At 39.3% G+C, this 26,226-nt stretch overlaps 1 protein-coding gene across 1 annotated transcript; it reads right to left on the bottom strand.

Moving 5' to 3' along the window:
* Nucleotides 1-407: 407 nt before the first annotated feature.
* ankk1 (ankyrin repeat and kinase domain containing 1) lies at nt 408-25,557 on the bottom strand. Its single transcript, XM_069894846.1, has 8 exons — nt 25,253-25,557; nt 21,958-22,249; nt 19,694-19,833; nt 18,718-18,767; nt 15,334-15,489; nt 13,784-13,899; nt 12,682-12,757; nt 408-3,866 (listed from the first exon to the last, which is right to left on the bottom strand). Exons 1-8 carry the CDS (start codon nt 25,453-25,455, stop codon nt 2,587-2,589), a joined length of 2,313 nt encoding a protein of 770 aa, XP_069750947.1. The 5' UTR covers nt 25,456-25,557; the 3' UTR covers nt 408-2,586.
* Nucleotides 25,558-26,226: the final 669 nt, after the last annotated feature.

Here is a 26,226-nt window from a genome sequence, read left to right as displayed (position 1 = left end):
GCAGAATTTAGATAAGTTGGCTCATCTGCACCCCCAGGAAAAGGAACAAATGAAAGAGCTAATTTTAAAATTTAGGAATTTTCAAAGACATTAAAAAAGATAGTTATAAAAGAAAATCAAAGAAGAATGTTCTGTACAAAAAAGTGCACTGTTGAATTCTTTGGGAATAGGCAGTTGACATTTCGGGCCCGACCCCTTCTTCAGGTACCTTTTGCTTTCCATGGATGCTCCATGACTTGCTGCGTTTCTCCAGCAATTTTATGTTCTGCACTAATCCCCTGGCAGCTTTCTTGCTTCCCTCCATAATTATATGCAATTAAAGTTTGAAACTAACGTTTGTTCGACAAAACAGTATATGAGTTACAATTAGGGATGATTTGTACAACCATATGATATCAAGGCATAAACCATTTATGAAGAGATTCAACTTTATTGAATTCACCTTTCCATCCTCTACAAGCCTCTCAAAGAGTTTCTAACTAAATGAAATAGTTGTAACACAAAGTGCATCAGTGCATAAGAGTGATAGATTCATACAACTGAGGAACAGGCCCTTTTGCCCACAGAAATCTGCCAATATTTACTCAAAAATAGACTTTATTCATAATAAATAGTTTACAAAATGAAAACTGTTCAAAATCTCTTCCCACCCTTAATTTTATATCCATAAATTTCCATGACTGTTTATTGATTTCTATTTACATCATAGCCACATCTGCAGCATCATGTCGTTACTTCCCTCTCTGTTATTTGAGGGGCTGAGATGAAGGGGAAGCCCCTCAATGCCTGGAATGGAAGGACTTTAGACTCTGCCATACTTCAGTATGTCTACTCTACCACAAACTTGAGGCAATGCAGAGTGGCCAAATAACCAACTAAGCTGTCTGTCTTCAGGATAAGAAGGAAACTGAAGCACTTGGAGAATACCCAAGTCAGAGGGAATATGCTAACTCTGCTCAGACTGCTCCGAAGTCAGGAGTGAACCTCAGTCGCTGCCACTGTAAGGCAGTGACTCAATTAGCTCACTGTCAGCCAGAGAGAGAATGGGACGTGATGGCAAGAGAAATCAGCACTACAAATTCTGATGAAAAAAAGGAGAAAATATTCAAATATTCCATGAGCAAAGTTGCTAAGCCTTGCTGGTTTGTCATTAACAGGCAGTCACACAGATTTGATCCTGACATTCAGTGCTGTCTCTGAAGAATCATAGAACATTACAGCACTAAAAAACAGAAGCTTTAACTCTTCTGATCTGTGTTGAACTATTATTCTACCGAGTCCCACTGACCTGCACCAAGTACATAGCCTCTATGTCCTTCTCATCCATGTACATGTCCAAATTTTCTTAAATCTTAAAAGTGAGTCTGCAGTCACCACTTCAGCTCGTTCCATACTCCCACCAGTTTCTGTGTGAAGAAATTCACTCTGACGTTCCCCTAAACTTCCCTTTCACACTTAACCCAAGTCCTTTGGTTTGTATCTCACCTAACCTCAGTGAAAAAATCCTACTTGCATTTACTCTATCTACACCCATCATAATTTTGCATACCCCTATCCAATCTCCCCTCATTCTACTACACTCTTGGGAATAAAATCCTAGCATGTTTAACCTTTTCTTGTCACTCAGTTCCTCAAGTCTCAGAAACATTCTAGCATATTTCTCCTTCACTCTTTCAATTTTTTTGAGATCTTTCTTGTGGTAGGTAACCAAAACTGTGCATGTTTTCTGTGACCACATGGGCTCCTTCCCACATCCCAAAAGTGTGCTGGCTGATAAGCTAATTGATTAGTTTAAACGATCCTGAGTATAGATGGGTGGCAGAAGAATCAGGGGTAGACTTGATGGCCATGTGGGTCAGAGGAGAGAACTGGGTAATAAGAGAATGGAACTAATGGGAGTTCCCAGGAACCTGATGGGCCAAAAGTTCTCCTTTTACTTCCAAAGGTAAATCACTTTACAATCACTGAGTAAGATATTAAATCATCAAATTATGGATGTGGTGCAAGAGTGCCACATGCTTTGGGAATGTTGATTAAGCCCAAAATGAGGAATTATGGGCATTATGAGGAAGCGTACATTTTAGCATGCTGGTCTGGAATCGAACTGGAGATTCTGAATATGGAAGATCCATTTTCTAATATATTTTAGATCCCCAGCATCATTGAAGTCTTTAGACCAGTGGTTCTCAACCCTTTTCTTTCCACGAACATACCACTTTAAGTAATCCCTATGCCATTGGTACTCTGTGATGAGTAAGGGATTGCTTAAGGTGGTATGTGAGGAGGAAGAGAATCACTTCTGAGACCCAATTGTTACTGAAGTATTTTGCATGAGAAAAATTACCATTGGCCCATTTCCTTTGGAGTAATGAAACCATTCACATAACGAGTCAATTAGGTACGATTAAAACAGTGGTTTTCAAACTTTTTCTTTCCACCTACAAACCAGCTTATGCAATTCCTTATTAGTCACAGAGCACCGATGGGTTAGGGAATACATAAAAGTGGTGTGTGAGTGGAAAGAAAACAGTTGAGAACCACTGGTTTCGAGCATGAAAATAGCTAAATAGGTTATGAATGAGCCTTTCATGATTCTTCGGCTGCGAGTAGACTGACCACACTTGGTTTCTGATGTTTCACAGCCAACTGCAGTGGAGTGTACTGATACTCATCCTTAACCTTCAAATTAGCCCCATGGGAGATCAGTGTCCTTACTATGTTCACACAACCACTCAGGGCTGCCAAATGCAATGATGTCCACCCTCTCTGGTTGACAGCATTAATGCTGGCTTTGTAATCAAGCAACTTGACAAGACAGCGGAGTCTGCCTTTGTGGGCAGCAAGGTGCAGTGGAGTCCATCCTGATGTATCAGTGGCATTGGGATTGGCACCTCCTTCAAGGAGCACAGAGACAATCTCCTCTTGGTTGTAGCAGGTAGCTAGGTGCAGAGGAGTCCATTCTGTATCTCCACTGACATTAAGATCAGATAAATTTTCAATTAGAAGTCGTACTGTTGTTACTTGACCCTTCAGTGCAGCTAGGTGTAGGGGTGTCCAATTTTGGATGGACTTTTGGTTGATGTTAGCTCCATGCTTCAAGAGGAGCCTGCAGATACCTGTGTGGCCATTCAGTGCTGAATAGTGTAAAGGGGAGTAATTAGAGTGGTCGAGACAATTGATATCAGCTCCACTATTCACTAGCAGCCTCACGACTCTGAAGAAACCCCTCTCAGCTGCTAGATGGAGTGGTGTCCTGAGACCAACCTGTGCTTTATTTACATCAGCTCCTTGACCAATCAGAAGCTTTGTAAGGTTGCAGTGACCGTAATAGGCAGCAAGATGAAGAGGGGTATGATGGTCAGTCTCCTGTAAATTGATCTCTGCATGTCGAGTGAAGAGAACCCGGATGATGTTCTCGTGACCATTCTGAGATGCCAGATGGAGAGGAGTCCATCCATTGTGCTCCTTTGCATTGACATCAGCATCCTTGTCCAAAAGCAGACGGGCAATACGGTCGTCCCCATTTTGAGAAGCAAAATGCAGAGGTGCCCATTTGTCGTCATCCATTAGATCGACTTCAGCTCCTTCCTGGATTAGCAGCATGCACACATCCACAAAGCCGTACTGTACAGCCATTATCAGAGGTGTGACTCCTCTAGATGTCTGACTATTCACAGAGCCTCCACTCTTCAGTACAAGCTGAACAAACTCCACATCTCCAGTGAGAACAGCCAAGTGCATCAAAGTGTAGTCTTCCACAAAATTTAGGGTAACATGTTCCTTTCTGAATATCCTCTTTAAATTACTGATGTCTCTTTCTAGTAGTTGTTGCAACAGTTCCCGCCTGGAATCAGCAGAGACTTCACCTGCAATAAGTAAATAAGAGTATATCAAACAGAAGCATGGATAACCCAATGCACTGCCTTGGAGCCATTCTGTCATTCAATATGATCTGTAACAGAAACTAAATATGTTAAGGATAGTCGGCAGATTGGACAGCATCTGTGGAGAGGAAAACTGAATCAATGCTTCACGACAATGACCATAGATGAAGAATGGTCATTATGTGATTTTTAGTACATTAATCACAATACAATTTTTAATCTGTGCTCATCAGATGATCAGATGATGGAAAAGCAGGAACAGACTTTATTGCCTATGTCATTAAGGATGTTAAAAGCATGGAACTCTTTGAAGAGAGTGGCCTTTATGTCAGTATCCAAACATAGATTTAGAGCAGTGGTTCTCAACCTTTTTCTTTCCACTCACACACCACTTTAAGTATTCCCTATGCCATGTGCTCTGTGATTGTTTAAGAGAGTATGTTGATAGAAAGAAAAAGTTTGAAAAGTACTGTTTTAATCATACCTAATTGGCTTGTTATGTGCATAGTTTCATAACTCCAAAGAAAATGGGCCAATGACATTTTTTCTCAAGCAAAATATTTCAGTAACAATTGAGTCTAGAGCAGTAATTCCCTACCTTCTCTTCTCACTCACATACCCCCTTAAGCAATCCCTTACTAATCACAGAGCACCAAATAGCTTAGGGATTACTTAAAGTGGTAATGTGAGTGGAAATAATAAGGTTGAGAACCACTGGTTGTGACATTGAGAATCTTATTTGACTTCTCATGGACAAACTGACCAAACAAACAATGGCCATACTGCAAGGTTTAAAAAAAACAACAGAAGGAAACCATGCAGCCAGAATGCGGTGTATTTGCATCTTAAATCTGTTTGGTTCTTAGTATCTTGACCAAACAAAATATGTATCAATCACAACACCAAATTCAACTCTGGCTTCAAGCTTCAGTGGTTGTAAGAGGAACTGCTCTGAGTGAAGGAATGCCATTTGACTTGTAATGTATAGACCACGCTGCTGAAGATTCAACTGCGCTGGGTAGGTCACGTCTCCAGAATGGAGGACCATTGCCTTCCCAAGATCTTGTTATATGGCGAGCTCTCCACTGGCCACCATGCCTAAAGAAAGCTCTTGGTGCCTGCCACATTGACCACCGCCAGTGGGCTGATATCGCCTCAAACCGTGCATCTTGGCGCCTCACAGTTCGGCAGGCAGCAACCTCCTTTGAAGAAGACCGCAGAGCCCACCTCACTGACAAAAGACAAAGGAGGAAAAACCCAACACCCAACCCCAACCCACCAATTTTCCCCTGCAACCGTGTCTGCCTGTCCCGCATCGGACTTGTCAGCCACAAACGAGCCTGCAGCTGACGTGGACATTTACCCCTCCATAATTCTTCGTCTGCAAAGCCAAGCCAAAGATTTTGTTCAGTTCATCTCACTCAGAAGCGGGTGTAGCCGTTGGCTCTCTATCCTATGAACTCCTTTAAATATACCGTAGCTTAAAGGGCAACATGGAATGAAAATGGAGAAAGAGAGATATACTCAGCAGGTCAGGCAATATCTGCAGAGAGAGATAGACAATTAACATTTCTGGATGTTATCTGACATAATGAGAATTCACAGCATTTTCATGTTTTATTTCATTTTTCCAACATTCACTATTTTTGCCAGTCAAAGAGATCCAGAGAGATTATCATTAAGCTACTGACTTTCAGACTGTTCTCTGTGGATGTTCTCAGCTCCAGGCACATGTACTAAACCCTTTCTCATCATAAATTCTTATAAAAAAGAAGGCAATTTTATTCCAATTGCCAGTTAAAAGCTAGCAACAAAACTATTGAAAGGGCACTTGTGACTTAGCCACTACCTCCTCAATTTCTCACCACCTATGCATCAATCCTGATTTTAAACAGTACTTTAACAGAGTTAGCAAAGAATTAAATTTGCCTATCAAGATTAACCTGGGACCTGACTACAAGTTCAACCCCTGACTGAATGAGAAACCAGTTTATTTCCATGCCAGATGAAGGCGATCAGGGACTATTTCACAAAGGGTTGATTTTCATTAATCTGCCTTACAGAGTCAAAAGGAACAGCAGTAAACCACAAAAATCTGTAGACACCATGATTAAAGAAAAGCACAATGCTGGAGAAACTCAGTAGGTCAAGCAGGGTCCTTTATATTGCAAAGGAAAAAATACATAACCAACGTTTTGGCTTGAGTTTTTCATCAAGATATGGAAAAATGTCGGCAGGCGTCCGAGCAAAAGAGTAAAGGGTGGCGAGGAGGTATGGACACAAAGGTAGGTGGAGAAGGGAGGGAGGGGCAGCAGTGATCAAGGGGAGGAGGGATGGATAGGTAAAGGAAGGGGCAAGAGAGGGAGGAGAACTTGAAAGGGGAAGGGAAGGAGGGAAGGGGAAGAGGAGAGCAGGTAAGCAGAAAATGGAAAAGTCGATGTTCATATCATCTGGTTGGAGAGTGCCCAGTCAGAAAATCAGGTGTTGTTCCTCCAATTTACAGGTGATCTTAGTGGAAAAGTAGATATGTCCATGAGCACACACGAGTATGGGAGTGTGACACTGATCTGAAATGGTTGACTACCAAGAGGTCTCTGTCACTGTAGCAAACAGAGCAAAGGAGTTCAACGAGGTGATCTCCCAATCTGCTCCCATCCTCTCCGATGTAAAGAAGTCCACAAAGGGAGCACTGGATGCAGTAAATCAGTCCTGTGGATACACAAGTGAAGTGTTGGTACACTTGAAAAGCCTGCTTGGACCCCTGGATTGTGGTGAGGGAGGAGGTGTGGGTGCAAGTGTTGCACCTCCTCTGGCCAAGGGGAAGGTCCACAAGGGAGTCATGGAGGGAGCTGTCCCTATGGAAGACAGAGAGGGGAAGATGTGTCCGGTAATGGAATCCTGTTGTAAGTGCCAGAAATTATTGAGCATAATGTGTTGGATGGGAAGGCTGGTGAGGTGGTAGGTAAAGATAAGGGGGACTATGTTTGTGCATCTGAGGGCAGAGGGGGCCAGGGCAGATGAGCAGGAAATGGAGGAGATATGGGTGAGCGCTGAGTTGATGGTGGTGGAGGGGAAGCCACGTTTGTGGAAGAAAGCAGATATTTCGGAAGATATGAACTGGAAGACCTCATCTTGAAAGAAATTGAGAGAAGGGGATAGAATCCTTGCAGGGTGTGTAATAAATGTTGGTGGAGATGGAGACAGAGAGATGCAGGAATAGGAGAGTGTTGTCAGAGATGGACCAGGTGTGTTTGAGATTGGGGTGGAAGTTGGCCATGAAGTGGATGAGGTTGACAAACTCATGATGGATACATGAGGCAGCTCCAATGTAGTTGTCTATATTCCGAAGGAAGAGTTGAGGGGTCTTGCCTATGTGGGCTTGCCACAGATTGCTCCACAAAGCCCACAACAGGCAGGCATAGCTAGGACAGGAGTTTTGCTTGTAAATTGCAGATTTTTGTTTTTAAATTTAAATCTGAGCTGGAATAACTCACATTGTGACAACTCCACAGATGTAATCTATCCAGCTCTAGAGCACACATTAAAAATTTGGCCAGGGACTTGATCAAGATCCAGTTTAACCTCTGCTCCTTCCCAAATAGCCCAATTTAATACTTAGACTGAGGGTGAATCTAGAAACCTGACCGTCTTTGCAAGCGGATAGATTTTACAAGCTCTCAATTCAGGCACTGCAAGACAACAAAATCTTTCAGAATAATAAAAAGCACTCATGAGAATAAAGTTAGCTTAGAATGTTAACCATTCTAAATGCTTCCTTGGTTCACATGTTTTAATTTTGCCCTAGTCTAGGAAAATATTGTAAAAATATTTTTTTCCCACACTATCGGTGATTCTCAAGGTTAAATTGGAACCTTGCCCTTTATTGCTCTTTTTGGATTATCTGATGATGTTTTATTGATTTCATCTCAAAGCCAAATTTTATCATTTACTTCATGCAAAATTGATGAAATGGAAAGATAACACTCCACCTAAACACATACAATGGTTAAATGATATTATGTTCTGTTTAAGTTTAGAAAAAAATTAGATATGCCATTAAAGATTCAAATACTAATTACTTAAAGACCTGGGCCATTTCATGGACCATTATCACAATCTAAAGTTTTAAGACTGATCTAAACTTAGATGCTGTGTTGTCAGTTTCTAAGTTGTCATCGCTTGATATCCACATGTTAGGTTTTTTTCCCTAACCTTGCTAAATGGAAGTGGTTTTTGTTTTTTCTTTCTTTTTTTCTTCTGCAATTGCATCTTAAAATAGAACTGTATGGTTACAATCCAAGTTGCAACCAATCCCTCTGTACCAATTACGGCTGAAAGTCGGGGACTACCTGTACTGTGTGCATTTCAGGTCACCCCAGTTCAAGAATGACATGGAGGCTTTGGAAAGGATGCAGAAGAGATTTATCAGGAAAATACAGGTAGTCCCCGACTTACGACTATAATTGGGATCGAAGGATTGGTCATATCTCGAATTGGATGCAAGTCAGATTCAGTCAGCTGTGCATCCTTAACGAGGTCTTAGAGCAATTTTTAAAAAATTCAATAAATGAACCATTAAGGAAGAATGTCACATATGTACAGCACAGTAGCTTTAATAAAGATACTCAACATATGAACTTCTAGTAAATAATGGTTATTAGACTCGGGAGTCGGGCTGCCATGGGGAGCGGGGACTTTGGGGTGCTGTCAGGTGTGTGAACCATTGTGTACAGTACTTTTAATACAAAATAGGTACTTGTACAGTAGTTTTAATAAAGATATTTTTAAAAATTTTGATTGTATGTGCTGGTGGACATAACACACATAGGTTAGAAGTTGAGGACTACCTGGATATGGATTAAAGGGTATGAGTAACATGGAGAGATTGGATACACGGTTTTTTTCTCTGGAGGAAACTTCTGGTAGAAGTTTATGTAATTATGAGAGACGTTGAGAGGGTAGATAGTCAGAATCTTTTCCCCAGGGTAAAAGTGTCAACTATTAGAGGACATGCATTTAAAGTGAGAGGTGGAAATTTCAAGGAGATAAGCATTCATACAGAGAGTGATAAGTTCAGGAATGGATTGCCAAGGGTACTGTTGCAACCAGATACAAGTAGCGATTTGCACAGGCACAGAAATGTGCTGGGAATGAAAGGGTATGGACTTTGTGCAGGCAGGAGATTTAGTTTAATTTGGCTTTGTATTCCGTGCAGTTATAATGGGCTGAAGTGCTTGTTCCTGTGCTATACTTTTTAATATATAAAGAGAGGAAATAAAGTAGGAGAGCATGAGGAGCCCATGGAATTTCTCCTGCATCATTACCAATCATTTATCTTATTCACTTGCTGCATGAATTCAATAATTTTGTTATAACTTTAGGCATTCCAAAAGATCATGTCCTCAGCCTTAAATGAACTGAACCATGGGTGGCACAGTTGGTGTAACAGTTAGCGCAACGCCTTTGCAGCATCAGCGATCGGGACCAGGGTTCAAATCCCATGCTGTCTATAAGGAGTTTGCATGTTCTCCCCCGTCTGTGTGGGTTTTCCCCAGGGGTTCCAGTTTCCCCCCATTGGTTGAAACGCACTGGGGAGGGGGGGGGGGGTGTAGGTTAATAGGGTGTAAATTGGGCGACACAGACTTGTGGGCCGAAATGGCCTGTTACTGTGCCGTATGTCCAAATTTAAATTAAATTTTAAAAAACTCGGCATGCACAGCCATCAGCTTTTTTAAAAAACCCTAAACAATAAGAGGTGTGTCCTCCGTCCAGTCCTAAATAGCTGATCTCTTATCCCAAGGCTGTTCCGTGGTCCAGCCTGAGGCAACAATATCTATCCTCCGTGCAAAATCTTCCAAGGCTTCTAAATCCACTCCATGCAGACCATTCTTATTCTATCTCTCCTCATTAGGAACCCAAATGTATAGATTTAATGAATTGGATGACTTGTCAAAAGAAATCATCTCATCCTCCCTTTGGACTCTTTCAGAGAGCTCCTATCACCAATGCGTAAATATTGATTGCAAAACCAATAGCAATTAAATAAATTCACATTTTAAGCTTTGAAGTAAAATGAGCTTCCAGTCCACCTTCTGGTTAACTCCTCACTGAAATGATTGCCGTATAATGCAAGTCAGCAAATCTCAGCAAATTATCTAGTCATTAGAGTAGAGAGTGGAGAGGGGTTCACTGAAATCAAGTTCATTTCGGTGTTTATCTAGGTATGAACTACTCACACTCAAGAGTATGAAGTAAGGATAATATTGCATATCAACAATGTTTGCATATATCCCATGACTGGGACTAGAGAGCAACACATTAAAAGATGTGACAGTTCAATTGTTATGATAATGAGATGCCACTGAAATCCCATCATGACACCGTCAGATTTATATTTACAAAGTAAAGCCATTTCTAATAACATCGTTCAATCTGAAGAACCTGCAGTCCCATGGTTGAACACTCTTCACAGCATGTGGCTGACATTTCACATACTTACCATTAGTCTATTATATACCGCAAGTGCTGCAGCATTTGTGAGCAACTATTTTCAGTCAAAGAAGAAATAAACAAGAAATTAATCCCCAAGGTATTGCATCTACTATACTATAAACTTGCATGATTACAGAGATGGATAGGATGCAAAGTCAAGACAAGTTCGTTGTCATCTGATGTACAACTTTGGCTTGGCTTCGCGGACGAAGATTTATGGAGGGGTATGTCCACGTCTGCTGCAGGCTCGTTGGTGACTGACAAGTCCGATGTGGGACAGGCAGGCACGGTTGCAGCGGTTGCAAGGGAAGATTGGTTAGTTGGGGTTGGGTGTTGGGTATTTCCTCCTTTGTCTTTTGTCAGTGAGGTGGGCTCTGCGGTCTTCTTCAAAGGAGGTTGCTGCCCGCCGAACTGTGAGGCGCCAAGATGCACGGTTGGAGGCGAGATCAGCCCACTGGAGGGGGTCAATGTGGCAGGCACCAAGAGATTTCTTTAGGCAGTCCTTGTACCTCTTCTTTGGTGCACCTCTGTCTCGGTGGCCAGTGGAGAGCTTGCCATAGAACACGATCTTGGGAAGGCGATGGTCCTCCATTCTGGAGACGTGACCCACCCAGCGCAGATAAGTCTTCAGCAGCGTGGATTCGATGCTTGCGGACTCTGCCAGCTTGAGTACTTCGACGTTGGTGATGAAGTCATTCCAATGAATGTTGAGGATGGAGTGGAGACAGCGCTGATGGAAGCGTTCTAGGAGCCGTAGGTGATGCCTGTAGAGGACCCATAATTCGGAGCCGAACTGGAGCATGGGTATGACAACGGCTCTGTACACGCTGATCTTTGTGAGGTCCTCCATCAGCCAGCTCCCCACCATGACCACCATCCCCCCCACATCTCCATCGGGCACACTGAACTCAAAACGGTCAACCAGTTTACCTACCTCGGCTGCACCATTTCATCTGATGCAAGGATCGACAAAGAGATAGACCACAGACTCGCCAAGGCAAATAGCGCCTTTGGAAGACTACACAAAATAAAATGATGTACAACTACAACCCAACAAAACAGTGTTCTCTGGTTCTCGATGGAAAAACATGCAGACATACAACCAAACATAACACACATAGACAAACAATAAATATGCCTGAAAAGTCCTTTGTCTATTCAAATAAATAAATAAATGTTATTTCATGAATATGAGGGTTTCAGGCAGTTAGTGTGAGCAGTTCTTTTGGTTGTTCAGCATTCTCACTGCCCATGGGAAGAAGCTGATCCTCAGCCTGGTGGTGCTGCCTCAGATACTCCAGTATCTCTTCCCCGATGGGAACAGTTGAGGGATGCTGTGGGCAGGATGGAAGGGGTCTTCAATGACTTTACATGTCCTCTTTAGAAATCGATCCCAGTAGATCACATTGATGGAGGGAGACACCAAATGATCCTCTCCGCCATTTTTATGGTCCTGTGGACTGACCTCAAATCATTTTCTCTGCAGCACTGTACCACACTGATATGCAGCCAGCCAGGACCCTCATAGTAGAGCTCTTATAGAAGGTTGATACAATGGCGGCCAGTAGCCTTACTGCTTCAATCCTCAGGAAGTGCAGTCGCTGTGGTGCCTTCCTGACAAGGGAGGAGATGTTGAGTGTCCATGATAGGTCACTAATTAATTGAAGTCCAAAGAACTTGATGGTCTCCACTATAGACTTGATGATGAGTAGTGGAGGATGGTCTTCCCTAGTCCTCCTGAAACCCATGATCATCTCCTTCATCTTGTCCACATTATGATTCAGGTTGTTACTCTTGCACCATTTCATGAGATTTTCCACCTCTTCTCTGTAGTGTGACTCATTGTTGCTGATGAGGCCAAATACTATTGTATCATCCATGAGTGAATTCTAGATCTGCCTGTGTTGACCATGTTAAAGCATCATCACCAAGGACTGATCAAACTCAATAACTAATTACAAATGATCATTACAAAGATCACTTTATGATGATGATGCTTCTCATATTTTTCCTCTTAAAGTCAATGCCAAAGTTTCATTGGCAGGTGAGTAGAAATAGATGGCACCACATGATAACCACAGAAAACATTCACCATCCATGGTGAATTGATAGTTTGGCTTCAAAATTTGCAAAAAGGGTAGTGGTGGAAGGATATTGTACTGGCTGGAAGTTCATGACCAGCATGTTCCTCAGGAATTAGCGCTGGAACCGTTGTTGTTCATGGTACATATAAATAACTTGGTTGAAAACGTAGATGGGAGGAATCAGTAAGTTTGTATGTTCACCATCGCTCAAGAATACTCACCATTGTTTTCAGTCCCTGATGATAGACCCAACTTCTGCAATTCATAACGTGCAATCTCTGCAATTATTGTTCCATTCTGTGGGAAGGGAGAATAAGAATGTTGATCAACTGACAGGAAATTGTACACCTTGATTCGTTTTATTTGCTCAAGAACTGCTTAGTAAGTCCTGTATCATCTTGCATATGCTAAGTATTTCTTGACTAAACTGCACATCACAATAACATGATCAGCAATGAAGCTGCTAATTCACTTTCCACCTGATCACTTTCCCAAACAAATCTACATGCTGGTGATAAATTATCCACTAGTAAACCAAAATAAACTATGAGAATCACTGGTTTCAATAAAATTGCTGTAGTTCATATGGGTTAAGCTACGGGGTAGATTGGAAAACACAAACAGGACAACCAATGGCATTTGTAGTCATTTAGCTAGCTCTAAATGCAAGAACTTCCTGCTAACTATAGCACTGGGTTGCAAAAGGTCTAGAAAGTGGCTTACCACCAACTTCTCAAGGGCATTTAGAGATAGACAATAAATTCTTGCCTTTCCTGCGGCACACATATGCAAAAAATTAATAGATAAATTGCTCTTCATTTCTCACCTTATTTTACCTGCAGAGGCTAAAATATTCAACCCATGTTTCAGATGTGTTAGAGGGGCCTGCACTCTAGCTTCTGAATCAGATCATTGTGGACTCGAGTCGTACTTCACACACTTGAGCACACATGTTGACCATAATGAAGAGTGCAGCACTGTTAGAGATGCTGTTCTGATATATGCACTTAAAGGGGCCATGTGCACTCCAAGTACTATTTTGAGGTTGATCTGGAAGCTGTTTGGCCATAATTTATACCAAATTTAATTTATTAAAAAAACTACTCCAATTATATTTTTAGAACCATCCTGTGCAAAAATGAACTGCCTAATTTTATCCATTACCACAAGAAACCAAAATCATTTAATTTGCTACAAACCACCAGCTCAATCTAAGGAATTCTAATAACACAAGATCTTTTTTTCTTTTTCTAGTTAATCCATTGTTTTTTTCTCAGAAGATGCAGATATTAAGATAAAGGTTCCCGCTGGAGATCAGCCTACATGAAAGCTGCTGTGTGGTGATGAAGGAGCCAGCTTTGGTTTCTCATTCATTTTATGGGCAGGAATATTTGGCAGTTGTAAAAGGCCACACAACATTTCAGTTTCCACAACGATTTCTGGAAAATAAAATATCGAACAATTAATTATCAATCTATTGGTGCAGGTTAAAAACAGAATACTGTTAATACTCAGCAGGCCAGTCAGCTTCTACGGAGGGAGGAAGAGTGTCAATATTTTAGATTGGTGTTCATTGGTGCTCCAATGATAGGTAATGAACCTGAAACTTTCACTCAGCTTCTCTACCAGAAATGCTGCCTGATACATCAAGTATTTCCAGCACCATTCGTGTTCATTTAAAATTTCCGGCATCTACAGAATTTTTTTTTGTTTTCCATTTCAGATATAATTGTTTGGAAGTGCTCAGCTCTAATATGACATGGATGTAACTTTAAACCATTTTTTTCCCCCAAACAATTTTCAGAATATCTGGTTTACACTAGATTTACACCAAAATATGTTGCACATGAATTTCTTAAACGCTGTCTGCTCCTCCAAGTTATGTCCCCATGGACCTCATTAATACACCTCTGCTTCCGTGCAATAGATTTTGCATATGCTCGGTCTACTTACTCACAAATCATTATTTTCTAATGTGAAATATAATTTCTCATCACCAGAACTTAGATCGTATTTGCTTTGAACAATTTTTAAAATATAAATGTCAATAAAATCTACAACATCAAAACAAGAAAAATAGCCACTATTATCTAAACATGCTATACTTGATGTACACATTTCATGGACTAAAGATGAAGAGTGTATGTTCAGTCCTTTGCTCTTGTCTTGGCATGTTTCATTCATAGGAAATCTTGACACAGATTCCCATTGAAAACACGTGCAAGAGATTTCTGCTTAATTCCTTAGCTCCACAGAATGAGGATATTTTGAACCTCACAAAAGTGCTTCAATTATAATAATGTGTTGAATAATACTTTCCCCCACACATCCTTTGCTCCACCTCCAATGGCCAAGCCTTCAATCATGTGAGACTCCCTCCCTAAACCTACCCAAACCTCGGTTTGTTGGGATCTTAGTCATCGGTGATATTACCTCCTTCTCTAGCTCACTATCAACTCACCTCATTTCACCACAGTCTTGTGAAGCACCCTTTGTGCTTCTAAAGGTATTATATAAATGTAGAATTATTATTGTTCATACCAAGATGAATATCACAGATGGAAGGTTCACATTGAGTCACAATTACATACTTGGTAACAAGCATGGAGGACTGCTGGTCATAAATCAAGAGACAAAGAGAATCAGGTAACTGAGAGTGGGCATTGCTTAATGTTACTATCAGCATGTTACTTGCTAAGATTTATCAAGCTGTTGATTAAATATTGACTTATTTTTAGTGTTAAATCATCAAACAATGTGCAAAACACTTCTTTACACTTTTTGATATGTTAAGTCCAAACATTTTTTCCAACACCTAGTTAAGAATGATCTGTAAACAAAGTCCACAATTCCAATATTAATAAGTAGTATGCCTGAGAATGCCGGCCGTCTTTTTGGTTCCTGGTCCCAACATAGTTTCATCAATTCAACTGCCTGTGCACATCCTGGTGGACTGTTTTCTGGAATTATTTTGAGGCATGGTCTTTCTCCTGCTATAACCTTCACGAATACAGCCATTTTGTTTGCCCCTGAAAAGACAAACAACGAACAGAAACATTTAGATTCTAAAAAGTCTCACTCCTTTTCTACTAAAAACTAAGCACATAACCCAAGATGGTGTAGCAGAGCTTAAATTTACAAACAAGACCTGACCAAGGTCACAAATTCTGCAAATTTATACACATACTCGAAATTATTTGTGCTATTAACAGAATCATAAAAATGCTCCAGAAGGAAGTATTTATCTTACTGAGTCCATGCCTGATCCCTGTAGAGCAGTCTATTTAATTCAATCACTGTCATTAACTTATTTTCCCTCGGCCATTGTTTCCCTTCTGATTATCCATTAAAGACAGTGAGCTCTTGATTAGTGGTTTTCAAACTTGTTTCACCCTCTGACTAACTATTCCTTTCCTTACCATAGAGCATGCAAAACAAATCTATAAACTGCCAGTGAGGGTAAGGGGCTGGCAACCTCAAGCCCATTTTCATTCCATCAAGTGCTTTTTGCTTCCTTTTCCTGAGCATTTTCATTTTGTCAAATTTAGAACATTTAGCTTTATAATATAATGGTTATTTTGTCAAGACACATTTTGTCTCTCTATAACAAACCGTAGATTGTGAAATACTGCTCAAGATCTTCATCACAATCTCTCTTAAAACATTTCCATTGTGCTACCTCCCTCTTTAAATCTGTATCCCTCAATAATCGAATTGTGTGCTAATGGGGACAGAGTGAAACCTAACCCTAATGCAGATGATGTGATTATGGTAAAAACAAACAGAATTTCTGGAGGAGCTCAGCAAGATTCACACCAACCAGACAAGGTCAAGATATATTACCCATGTTTCATGCTTATACCTTGAAGAAGGGATCAGGCCTGAAACATCAGTCATATATCTTGACCTCCTGTGAATGCTGCGACACCAGCTGAGATCCTCCAGCATTTCTGGGAATAGTTTATCTGTTCTTAGAATATAACTTGGATTACCAAATTACTTCTTCATAAGAAAAGACAGAATTATGGAAAGAGCTTAATTCTGCTCAGTAATTTGAAGAGATAAACAGAAAGAAACTACTGTTGCCTTGCTGGCTGAAATCCAATAATAATTTTAGCCTTCAGATTTTCAGTGTGACCTGGTGAGTTTCTCTAGCAATTTGTGTTCTGCACTAGACTCCAGCATCCACAGATTTTTTTTAATTTATCTACATTTTCAGCAACATATTTCTTTTGGATAATGTGCAGTTCCTAATCTACTCCTCCTAAACAGATTATGAAACAGGTTAAGCAATGCACTACAAGTAAACTAACTTTTTTGATGCCACGGCGAATCAGGTACACCAAATATTTTCTGAGCAACATAATGTAATTCTTTTCAGGGATCACCAAGCACCTTATCAACGATATTGCAAAGCAAACAGATGAGTTAATTAGATTCAAACTCATCTATCTCCATTGACCACAAAATTAATGAGAGTGATCAGTATTAAAACTGTAATAACAATTGCATCCATCATAGCAAGATTCCACAACAGTGGGAAAAGAAAGCTTGTCATTATTAGAGAAGGTCAGAAAATCCCATTCATAATTTTTTTTGAAAAGGAATTAGTCACTAGAATTATTATGGGGATTCATAAAAGTGAATTATTCCTAATGAACTAACATGACCATATTTATGATAATATGCCATTTAAGATTGTTAGAGTATTATCTAAATATAAATTTGACCAGCATTATTGATCAATTACAATGTTCAAATCTGATCCCATCTCTCCCAAGATCCACATAACCCAATTTTTGGGCTCTTGTCTTGGAGCAGGAAATCCATAGTGGAAATAAATTTAGTTGCATTCCCCTTTTGAATTAGAACCTCCATGTCTGTGCACATTGGTAGGGCCAGTGATGGTCCCAACTTATCCCTTAAAAAAGGTCATAATTGGAGATAGCAGAAGAGTGTTCAATTTGTCAAATTATATTATCTTTTAGTTTCTCAAAAAACGTGAACTGCCTTCTGTTGAATGTAACAATCCTCAATACACCCTTAATACCATTTTGGTACCAGGTATTTAAAACTTTATTCCCCAAAGTCATGGGTATTATATTATTTTGAAAAAAAGACTCTTTGAGGATGATCACTCTTTTAGTACCATAAGTTGTTTGATCTTGACCCAGACATGAAATACATGCCTCATCAGAGGTACTATTTATACTCTTATTTTAAATTTGAGATTATCCCCCATAGATAAGATTTGACAAGCATGGGAATCGAAACTTCAACTAACATTATCTCCTGAAACATGGAAAAGAATTACTAGACTAGTTAATATGTCTTCACTTTGTGCACGTCATTCTTTAATATAGTTTGAAATAGTTCATAAAGCTTATAAGTCTAAAGATAAAGTAGCTAGCATCTTTCCTAATACGAGCTCTACTTGTGATAGATTCAATACTGAAATGGCTCATTGACTCATATGTTTGGTCATGTCCTGTGTTAGAAAAATTTTGGAAAAGTATTTTTAAAACTCTATCAAATGATACTGGTTATTCAATTGCAACCTAACCCCTTAACTGCTCTTTTTGGAATTACAGATTTTGGTTGTTTACCTACTTCTACATATCAGGTTATAGCTTTTCCTACTCTATTAGCAAGAAGAGACATTTTACTATAATGGAAAGTCTCTGATTCTCCTACATTATTTCAATGGCTTTCTCATGTTGTCTTTCTTAAATCTAGAGATAAATTTACATACAATTACTAAATTTGAAGAAACATGGAAACCATTTACTGATTACTTTCATGAGATATAGCTGGCTTTATTCTATGAATTAACTCTTCCTTTCCAGACGTAATATAATTTTTTGCTGTTTTTTGTTATCTGTAGGTGTGGACATATTATTTGACATATCCTCAGAATAGGCCACTCAGTTATTTTCTTATTGGTTTTTTTTAATTTTATATATATTTTAGTAGATTAGTTGTTTTCACACACACACATATTTATTTATTTATCTCAGTTTTCTTTGTTAGGAGAATTATTTCTAATTTGTCACATTTTAACTCTTTGAAATTTATACATGATACTTAAACTATGTAGACTTGAACATAGTATTTTAATTGTGTTATTTCTACCCTCCATAAATCTTCGTCCGCGAAGCCAAGCCAAAGAAGAAGATGCTGTGCATATTATGAAATGTTAATAAAAAGATTGAAAAAGGAAGTGTCCTACTTCAAGGAAGGATTAATGATGTCCTTACCAGCATAAGGCTTCTGCTGAGTCAGGACCTCCCACATAACAATGGAGAAGCTGGAAAAATAAAAGTTGACAGTAAGTTTCTTCGTGACTGAACAACTATCCAGATTAAATCAACTGCTGGGATTTTATAATTGGATGAGAAATGACACTTCAACACAAATCAACTAAAACATAAACTTTCAATTCTACTACAAGTTTGGCATCGGAAAGTAGAACATGCATAGCACAACATAGGAATAGGCCCTTTGGCTATTTAGAAGCATCTTAAATCCTATAATCATGTTTGCTTCCAAAATATCCCAATGCAATTTGACATTGAACCACATGTGATTTTAGAAAGGTTCAAAATCTTGGTTGGAATGGAAGGCTTTAAAAAATATCTTAAAGGGGAAAGGGCATAGAGAGATGGTTTAAGAAGGAAATTCTGAAGCTTCATGCCCAGGGGGCTGAGAGAACAAGCAATGATGAATCTATTAAAATCGAGGCTGCACGGGGGAAATACACTTATCTCAGTGGCCAGAAATTACAGAGAGAGGGAAAAACAAAACCATGGAAGAATTTGAAAAATGAATTAGAATTTTAAAATCTAGCAGTTCTCAGGCTGGTAGTTAATCTAGCTAACTGACCAGGGTAAATAAGTCTTGATGTAAGTTTTATACCTTTGTGCTATGTTAGATGTTTTGGGGCATTGAACACTTTACTAACAAATTCCATAATAATGGGCTGAATTCTGACTGATAGCAGGCAGTTGCAAAATACCTCCTTCTTAATGTCAGAACCCTACAATCTTTATGTTTTAATCTTTGTGTACAGCCCAAAGCATGTATTAGTGTGTTCTTGTTTATGAGGACAGGTGGAGATCATTTAGCTTCTCATCCAAGCCACATCAATTCCAACTGTGCTGCATTTCATCAATACTGAAATTTCATCCTATGGTAAAAGTCTCTGGAATGGAACTGTAACCCAAGTGCTCTAACCTGTAAACATCATGCTTGATTCCAGGTGTGTTCGACAATTCTGGTGGCATGTAAATGATAGTTCCTCTCATGGCAGATCTTTCAATTTGTTCCATATTGCTCAAGATATCTTCCCATTTTGATAATCCAAAATCTGATATCTACACAAAAGTAACATGTTTGTTATTACACACAATGCTTTCCTTCTATTGAATGAGTAAAGCTTTTTTTTTACATTGCACAAATCAATTTGGCAATAACATTAATACAAATGCAGATGCGCTAAGTGCTCCACACTCCTATGTACAAGCAACTTTGTCAACAGTATTTAAAGAGATAGACTATCACTTTCTCTTTTCCATTCCCACTTTTATCTTCCTGTCTTCAACTTCCTTCCCTAATTTGTTTAGAAATGTATGTGGAAGTAGTATAATGTATAGACCCGAGCTTGGTTTTACCAATGTGTGGTGAAGATGTACTCTTGTATGTCGGATGCACAATGATAGATAGATAGACTGGTGGAGAGGTCAAGGGAGTAATTCATAACACAAGCTATTGCTTCTATCACAAGGCTAAATCAGATTACTTTCCACTGGGTTGTCAAGGTGGAACTGGAAGGTTTCCCCTCCTTCTCTCTTCTCTCTCTCTCTTTCTCTTTGGCTTGGCTTCGCGGACGAAGATTTATGGAGGGGTAAATGTCCACGTCAGCTGCAGGCTCGTTGGTGGCTGACAAGTCCGATACGGGACAGGCAGACACGGTTGCAGCGGTTGCAGGGGACAATTGGTTAGTTGGGGTTGGGTGTTGAGTTTTTCCCCCTTTGTCTTTTGGCAGTGAAGTGGGCTCTGCAGTCTTCTTCAAAGGAGGTTGCTGCCCGCCAAACTGTGAGGCGCCAAGATGCACGGTTGGAGGCGATATCAGCCCACTGGCGGTGGTCAATGTGGCAGGCACCAAGAGATTTCTTTAAGCAGTCCTTGTACCTCTTCTTTGGTGCACCTCTGTCTCGGTGGCCAGTGGAGAGCTCACCATATAACACGATCTTGGGAAGGCGACATTCTGTGGCAGGTCAAAGACTATAGGAAAAGCACTGGAATGGTCTGATCACCACCCAATCTGCAACAGAGACAACTCGTCTGAATTGCTTGACTTATCTGCATTGCAGGAGACCCAAGGTTGTGGAAGATTCCTCAGTTACCTTTACTAAAGAATTATTCTTCCATCTTGGATTGGCAAAACTTCTTCCTGCTGAGGCTTGTTTTTGCATTTGATTTTCATGCCTATGTGCATTAAAACATCATTACAGTGATGGGTATCTTTTGCACATGGATTAACATTACTGCTGTCTGCACAATGTTCTTCATGGCACATCACACCCAAGTGAATATCATAGGATCTATTACAATCAATCTTCTATTTTGAATATATTGAGCAATAGATGCAATTTATTACATAAGAGAAATCTACGATCACATCTTTCTCATGATCCCAAAGCATCTCATTTCAAAAATGTGAGAACGATAGTTTTAAATCTCATTTATATCTTTTCTAAAGCCTTGTTACCTCATTCTCAGTCAACCTTGTATTACTTGCTTGTTTCTCTTAATTTTGGTCTATCATAGTCCTTCACAATCATTTTTTTCTTCCCCCTCTGTCTGTATATTTGAAGCCTTTTTCCTGCTTTAATAACAGGTCAATGACATGAAACCTTAACCCTATTCTCTTTCCACAGATACTGCCTGACCTGCTCTTTTAATTGCAAAGTGGTGGCTTCGCATTTGTTGCACCAAATATTGCTATAAGTAATGAACTGCTTTCCAGATTTTGTGCCAGTAACAAAGAACTTTAATGCAGAATCAGATTTACTGCCATGAGCATGTTGTTTTGCAGCAGCAAATGTTACGCAGAACAAGGTGCAAAATAAATGACTATAAATTACAATTTTGAAAATGCAAGGTTTAAAAAATAAAGAGAAAAAAGTGAGGTAGTGTCCATAGTGCTGGAGAGCCAACAACTCTTTAGCTGTTCTTTAATAAAATACAGAACCAACATGATTATACAACTTTAATCTCTAATGCAAACTTTTCTTTAGACTTGATGTTAAAAGGGTTTTGTTTTAAAATCTGTACAACAACCCTATACTTCCTTGATTCTCTTTTGAGGTGTCACCTGCAATGCAACTTGAAACCATAACATTGCAATACAGAGATACTGGTATTAGTTGCCCTCACTCAACCACCTTACAAATGTCAGAAGTAGTAAATTCCAGTCTTATGATAAACACAGCCACCTTAACATGCAGGCTTCCATCCAGGAGCACGTTTCCAGGTTTCAACTTTAGGTGAAGTAGAGGTGGATTCATACAATGCAAGAAATTCATTCCCAACGCCATCTCATGAATAATCCGGAATTTCATTGGCCAAAGTAATGTATCCCTGACAAGCAATTTATCCAGGGAGCCATTTTCCAAATATTCCATTACAATTCCAGCTGGTCGAGAACAGATCCCATATACTGGCAAAATATGCTTAAAATTCACTCTCAGCATCTTTGCTGTTTCCTCCTTCAGTTGCTTCATGTTCCTGTAATAAGTTAAAGAAAGATCATTTCCCAAGGCATCTTCAATTAATATTCTTTTGCAGAGTTCAATCAATTGGTTTTCCAAAATTTTCATTTTTTTATCTTACAATCTTCAGGCCTTAAAAACCTTCACCAAATGTGACTAAACAATAATTTAATCACTGTGAGGTAGAAATCTGATGGTACTGATAAAATGAGCAATATCATTTTGGCAGTAGAATATCCTGATCCAATTTCAGTCCCTGAACTGAAGGTGATAGAAGTGCTTGGCTTTTAAAATTACTTCTCCGGCCTAACAATATTGTGAACTCAGGGCGTCAGTTTGGACTCCACAAAGGTTGCTTAGAGGAGAACCAAAACCATACAAATAAAGCACTACTGTAATTTATTCAGACAAGTTGAGTTGTTATGCATTCTATTGAAGTAACCATGAGGGCATTTAACTCATCTGAACTGTACAAATCAGGAGAAGGCCATTCCAAAAGGAGGACATGATCATAGCTTACTATCGATCTATATCTATATAGATATATATATTTTATATATACATACACACACATAAAAAATATATATATAAAACATGTACACACACATACATACACACACACGCATGCACATACACAGTGTGTTTGCTTTTGTTGTTGCTTTAAATTTTAACAATTTTTTAAATACTGTGTGTGTATGCTTTTAGATAGATAGATAGATAGATAGATAGATAGATAGATAGATAGATAGATAGACAGACAGACAGACAGACAGACAGACAGACAGATAGATAAAAAGCTATGACCATGTCCTCCTTTTTGGAAATTTGGAAATGGCCAGCGGAGTAGAAGCCACACTCTATCTGTAAAAAGGCTAATATAGTTACATCCCAAAGTTGAAGGAATAGCTGTGGTTCAACAAAAGTTCAATATTGTTAATGAACAAAGATGTTGTAAACAAATTCTTCTCCTATCCAAGCAACTGGTTTAGTCCACTATAACCCTAACCCCTAATCAATCTCATGGAGTTCTAAATATTTACAGCTCCGCTCCGTAAATGGTTATATGGTTATAACGAGGGGGCACTTTTCCATTGGATCACTCAATTGTATCCATCTATTTCTTTTTTCTCTTCATGTGCTTATTTACCTTTTCCTTAAATCCATCAATGTCAAACATCTCAGTTATGCATTGAGTTCCAGATTCTAGCTGCTCCTTAAGTAAAAGGAAGTAGACAATTACCTGCATCACAGGCAAAACTTCTTCCCACTATCGAGAACGTCCACAGGGATCAATGTCATGATGAGAGCAGGAGCAATCGTCAAGGGTCCGCACCACCCAGCTCACACTCTGTTCCCACTGCTGCCATCGAGAAAGAAGTACTGGTGCCACAAGACTCATACCACCAGGTTCAGGAACAGCTACTACCCCTCCCCTATCAGACTCCTCAACAACAAACTCCATCAGGGACCCATTTACAGCAACTTAATTTTGCACTTTATTGATTTTTTTTCTCTCTGATTGCACATTTTGTTTTTTTTACGTGTACATTGCAGGTTTTTTTTAAACTTGTGTACATTAAGTGTCAATTCTGGTTTGTCTACTGTAAAAAGAAACTTGGGGTTGTATGTGATGTCTGACAATAAATCTGAATCTTTTCCACACTTCACTCCTGGATTTATTGTACCCATATGTAAGCATACTTATTTCTTAACAGCTGCTCCACCAAACACTTGAATACATTTGTCAGGTTACCTCTTAAATTATTTTCTTACCAAGAACCCATTTGTTCAATTTGTCCTATTAGTATTATTCTTACATTGTCCATTCAAACTCTTCAATGGCACAATAAAGCAATAGACTCAGGAGTAAACGCCAATGAATATTGTAGGTTATATTTTTCAAGAAAATCGAATTAATTTTGACATACTCTGCAAATTTTTGCCCTGTTCTTTGTCCCTTGATGGCCTTTATAACCAAGAATCTATTGACTTCAGTTTTGGATGTACTCAGTGAATCAGCATCCACAGATTTATGGAGTTGAGAATTCTAAAGATTTATTGCCCTCCAATTATATATTTTCTTATCTCAGTATGAAATGACAAACCCCTTACACTGAGATTGTAAACGCTACTTCTAAATCTTCAAGCAAAGATGGATGATAGGGGTTTTTGCTTCCACAGATCTAAAAATGTATGAATAGATGAAACCCTAAATAGTTCAAATTGCTTCAGGTGATTTCCTTCACTTCTCCTGGATCCTTATGGTCTATTGGTAACAAACAACTAAAAATAATGGAAAATATCTTCACTTTCCTTCATATTCATTTAAATCTAATTCAGATCATTCTGGCAATGGTTTATCTACAGGAACAAGTTAATCCCCTCCTTATCCAGGAACAGGTCCACTCTCACTTAAAGAAATACAAAAAGAAACTGCTTGCCCAAGACCTGAAGCATGAACTGTTTCTCACTTCACAAAAGGTGCCTGACCTGCTGAGAGTTTCCAGCATTTTTTAAAAATTCAAGTTTCCAGCAGTTGCAGTATTTTTTTTTGTTGTGTAATTTTATAATAAATGACCATTTGGGCTTTCTCTGATGCAAGAACAACCTGCATAATTATGTTACTTGTAAAGAAGAACTCCATGGTCTACCACATTTCTAGGACAATACCCCACACGCTCCCCCCCCCACTTACCCTTCCAATACCCAAAAGTGGGAATGTGGAGCTCACCAGACTCCTACCACCCAAGATATGATATTGATAAAAGTGCTGTAATGAGTTGTTACATGTTATTAACAAATTACATTAATATCAAGCCAACAAATTACATAAATGTAAACCATTAAAAATTGTTAAGAAAACAAAAGCTTGCCTGCAACAATTCAATCACATAGAAGGAGACTATACTGTGTACAAATAATATCATCCAAGGTTAGGTTTTGTTCCTTACCAAGGTTCTAATTATTGGTTTCTATGTCTTTCAAAAGTAAACTGTAAATGATCATCTCTGGCACCCACCTTTCAAATGAAGGCGATTCTTCACAAAGCAAATGGCAGCACTTTAAGGCCAAGTTCACCCTCCACAGTTTGTGTTTCATCTTAAAGACATTTGCAAAATTTCCTGATGCAATCTTGCTGAAAGACACAAAGTCATCCTCAGTGAACTCGGTAGGAGTGAGGCTCGGTTGCAGAAGCAAAGCATCGTTCAGTTCACCTGCCATGGCAGGAGGAGAAAGCGGCTTTGGGGGAAAGAATATCTCATCACCAGCTGAATATCCTGCTCAAATACATGGGTGGGGCATTGAGTGTAAATCGAAACTGCACAATTCCAAAACAAGAATGCAGTAAATCAAAATGATTGCTATACTGCACGAACTTTATGCTATAATGTTAGTGAGAACATGTCCTTTATTTTTAAAGAAAGCAGCCTGTTTTAGCTGCTCATATATTGGATTTGTAATTTCAAGACTGGTATACTTCAATTGTTTCATATTTTCAATTTCATTTTATTTTCCTGCCAGTGTAAATTGGACTGGAGGTGGGCAGTCTGGAATTTGTAAATAACAGTGGTAAGGACAATAATAAATCTGTTGCACATCTGGCAAATGCACTGATTGACACAACACATTAATCACAAAAGACTGAAATTGTGAAGCTATAGACTGATCAAGGGAAAGTGGAATGGGGAGCATGCAAATGGCTATGGGTAGGATCGGTCTCAGGAGGTGTGTCCATACAGCAGCAGCCAATCATCTCATAACAGTGGTTTACCACATTTCACTGCTCCTTTTTAAGAGTCCTGGGGGGTGAGAAGAAAAAAGATGAGAAAAAAAAAACAGAATACTGGTGGTCCTCGAGGTGTATTGGTAGCTGGTGATATGCTGACTTCCAGTCCATCATGGAGAATACCCAGTATTGTGCGATCTGATGGACCATGTCTGATATGCAGGGAAGGGGGTACGGGTTGAGTTGCGTGTACCGGTTGGTAGTCT

The sequence above is a fragment of the Narcine bancroftii genome, chromosome 8 (genome assembly GCF_036971445.1).
Source record: "Narcine bancroftii isolate sNarBan1 chromosome 8, sNarBan1.hap1, whole genome shotgun sequence".
NCBI classification, from domain to species: domain Eukaryota; kingdom Metazoa; phylum Chordata; class Chondrichthyes; order Torpediniformes; family Narcinidae; genus Narcine; species Narcine bancroftii.
The sequence above is the reverse complement of the archived record's forward strand: the minus strand, read 5'-3'. Positions and strand labels throughout refer to the sequence as shown.

Excerpts from the sequence above, each read along its gene's own strand:
- ankk1 (XM_069894846.1), bottom strand. The coding sequence starts at position 25,455 with ATGGCAGGTGAACTGAACGATGCTTTGCTTCTGCAACCGAGCCTCACT. Across the intron at positions 22,250-25,252 it reads GAATCGCCTTCATTTGAAAG|GAACATGAAGCAACTGAAGG; the intron begins GTGGGTGCCAGA and ends AACTTATTACAG. Across the intron at positions 12,758-13,783 it reads CACCACACAGCAGCTTTCAT|AATGGAACAATAATTGCAGA; the intron begins GTAGGCTGATCT and ends CCCTTCCCACAG.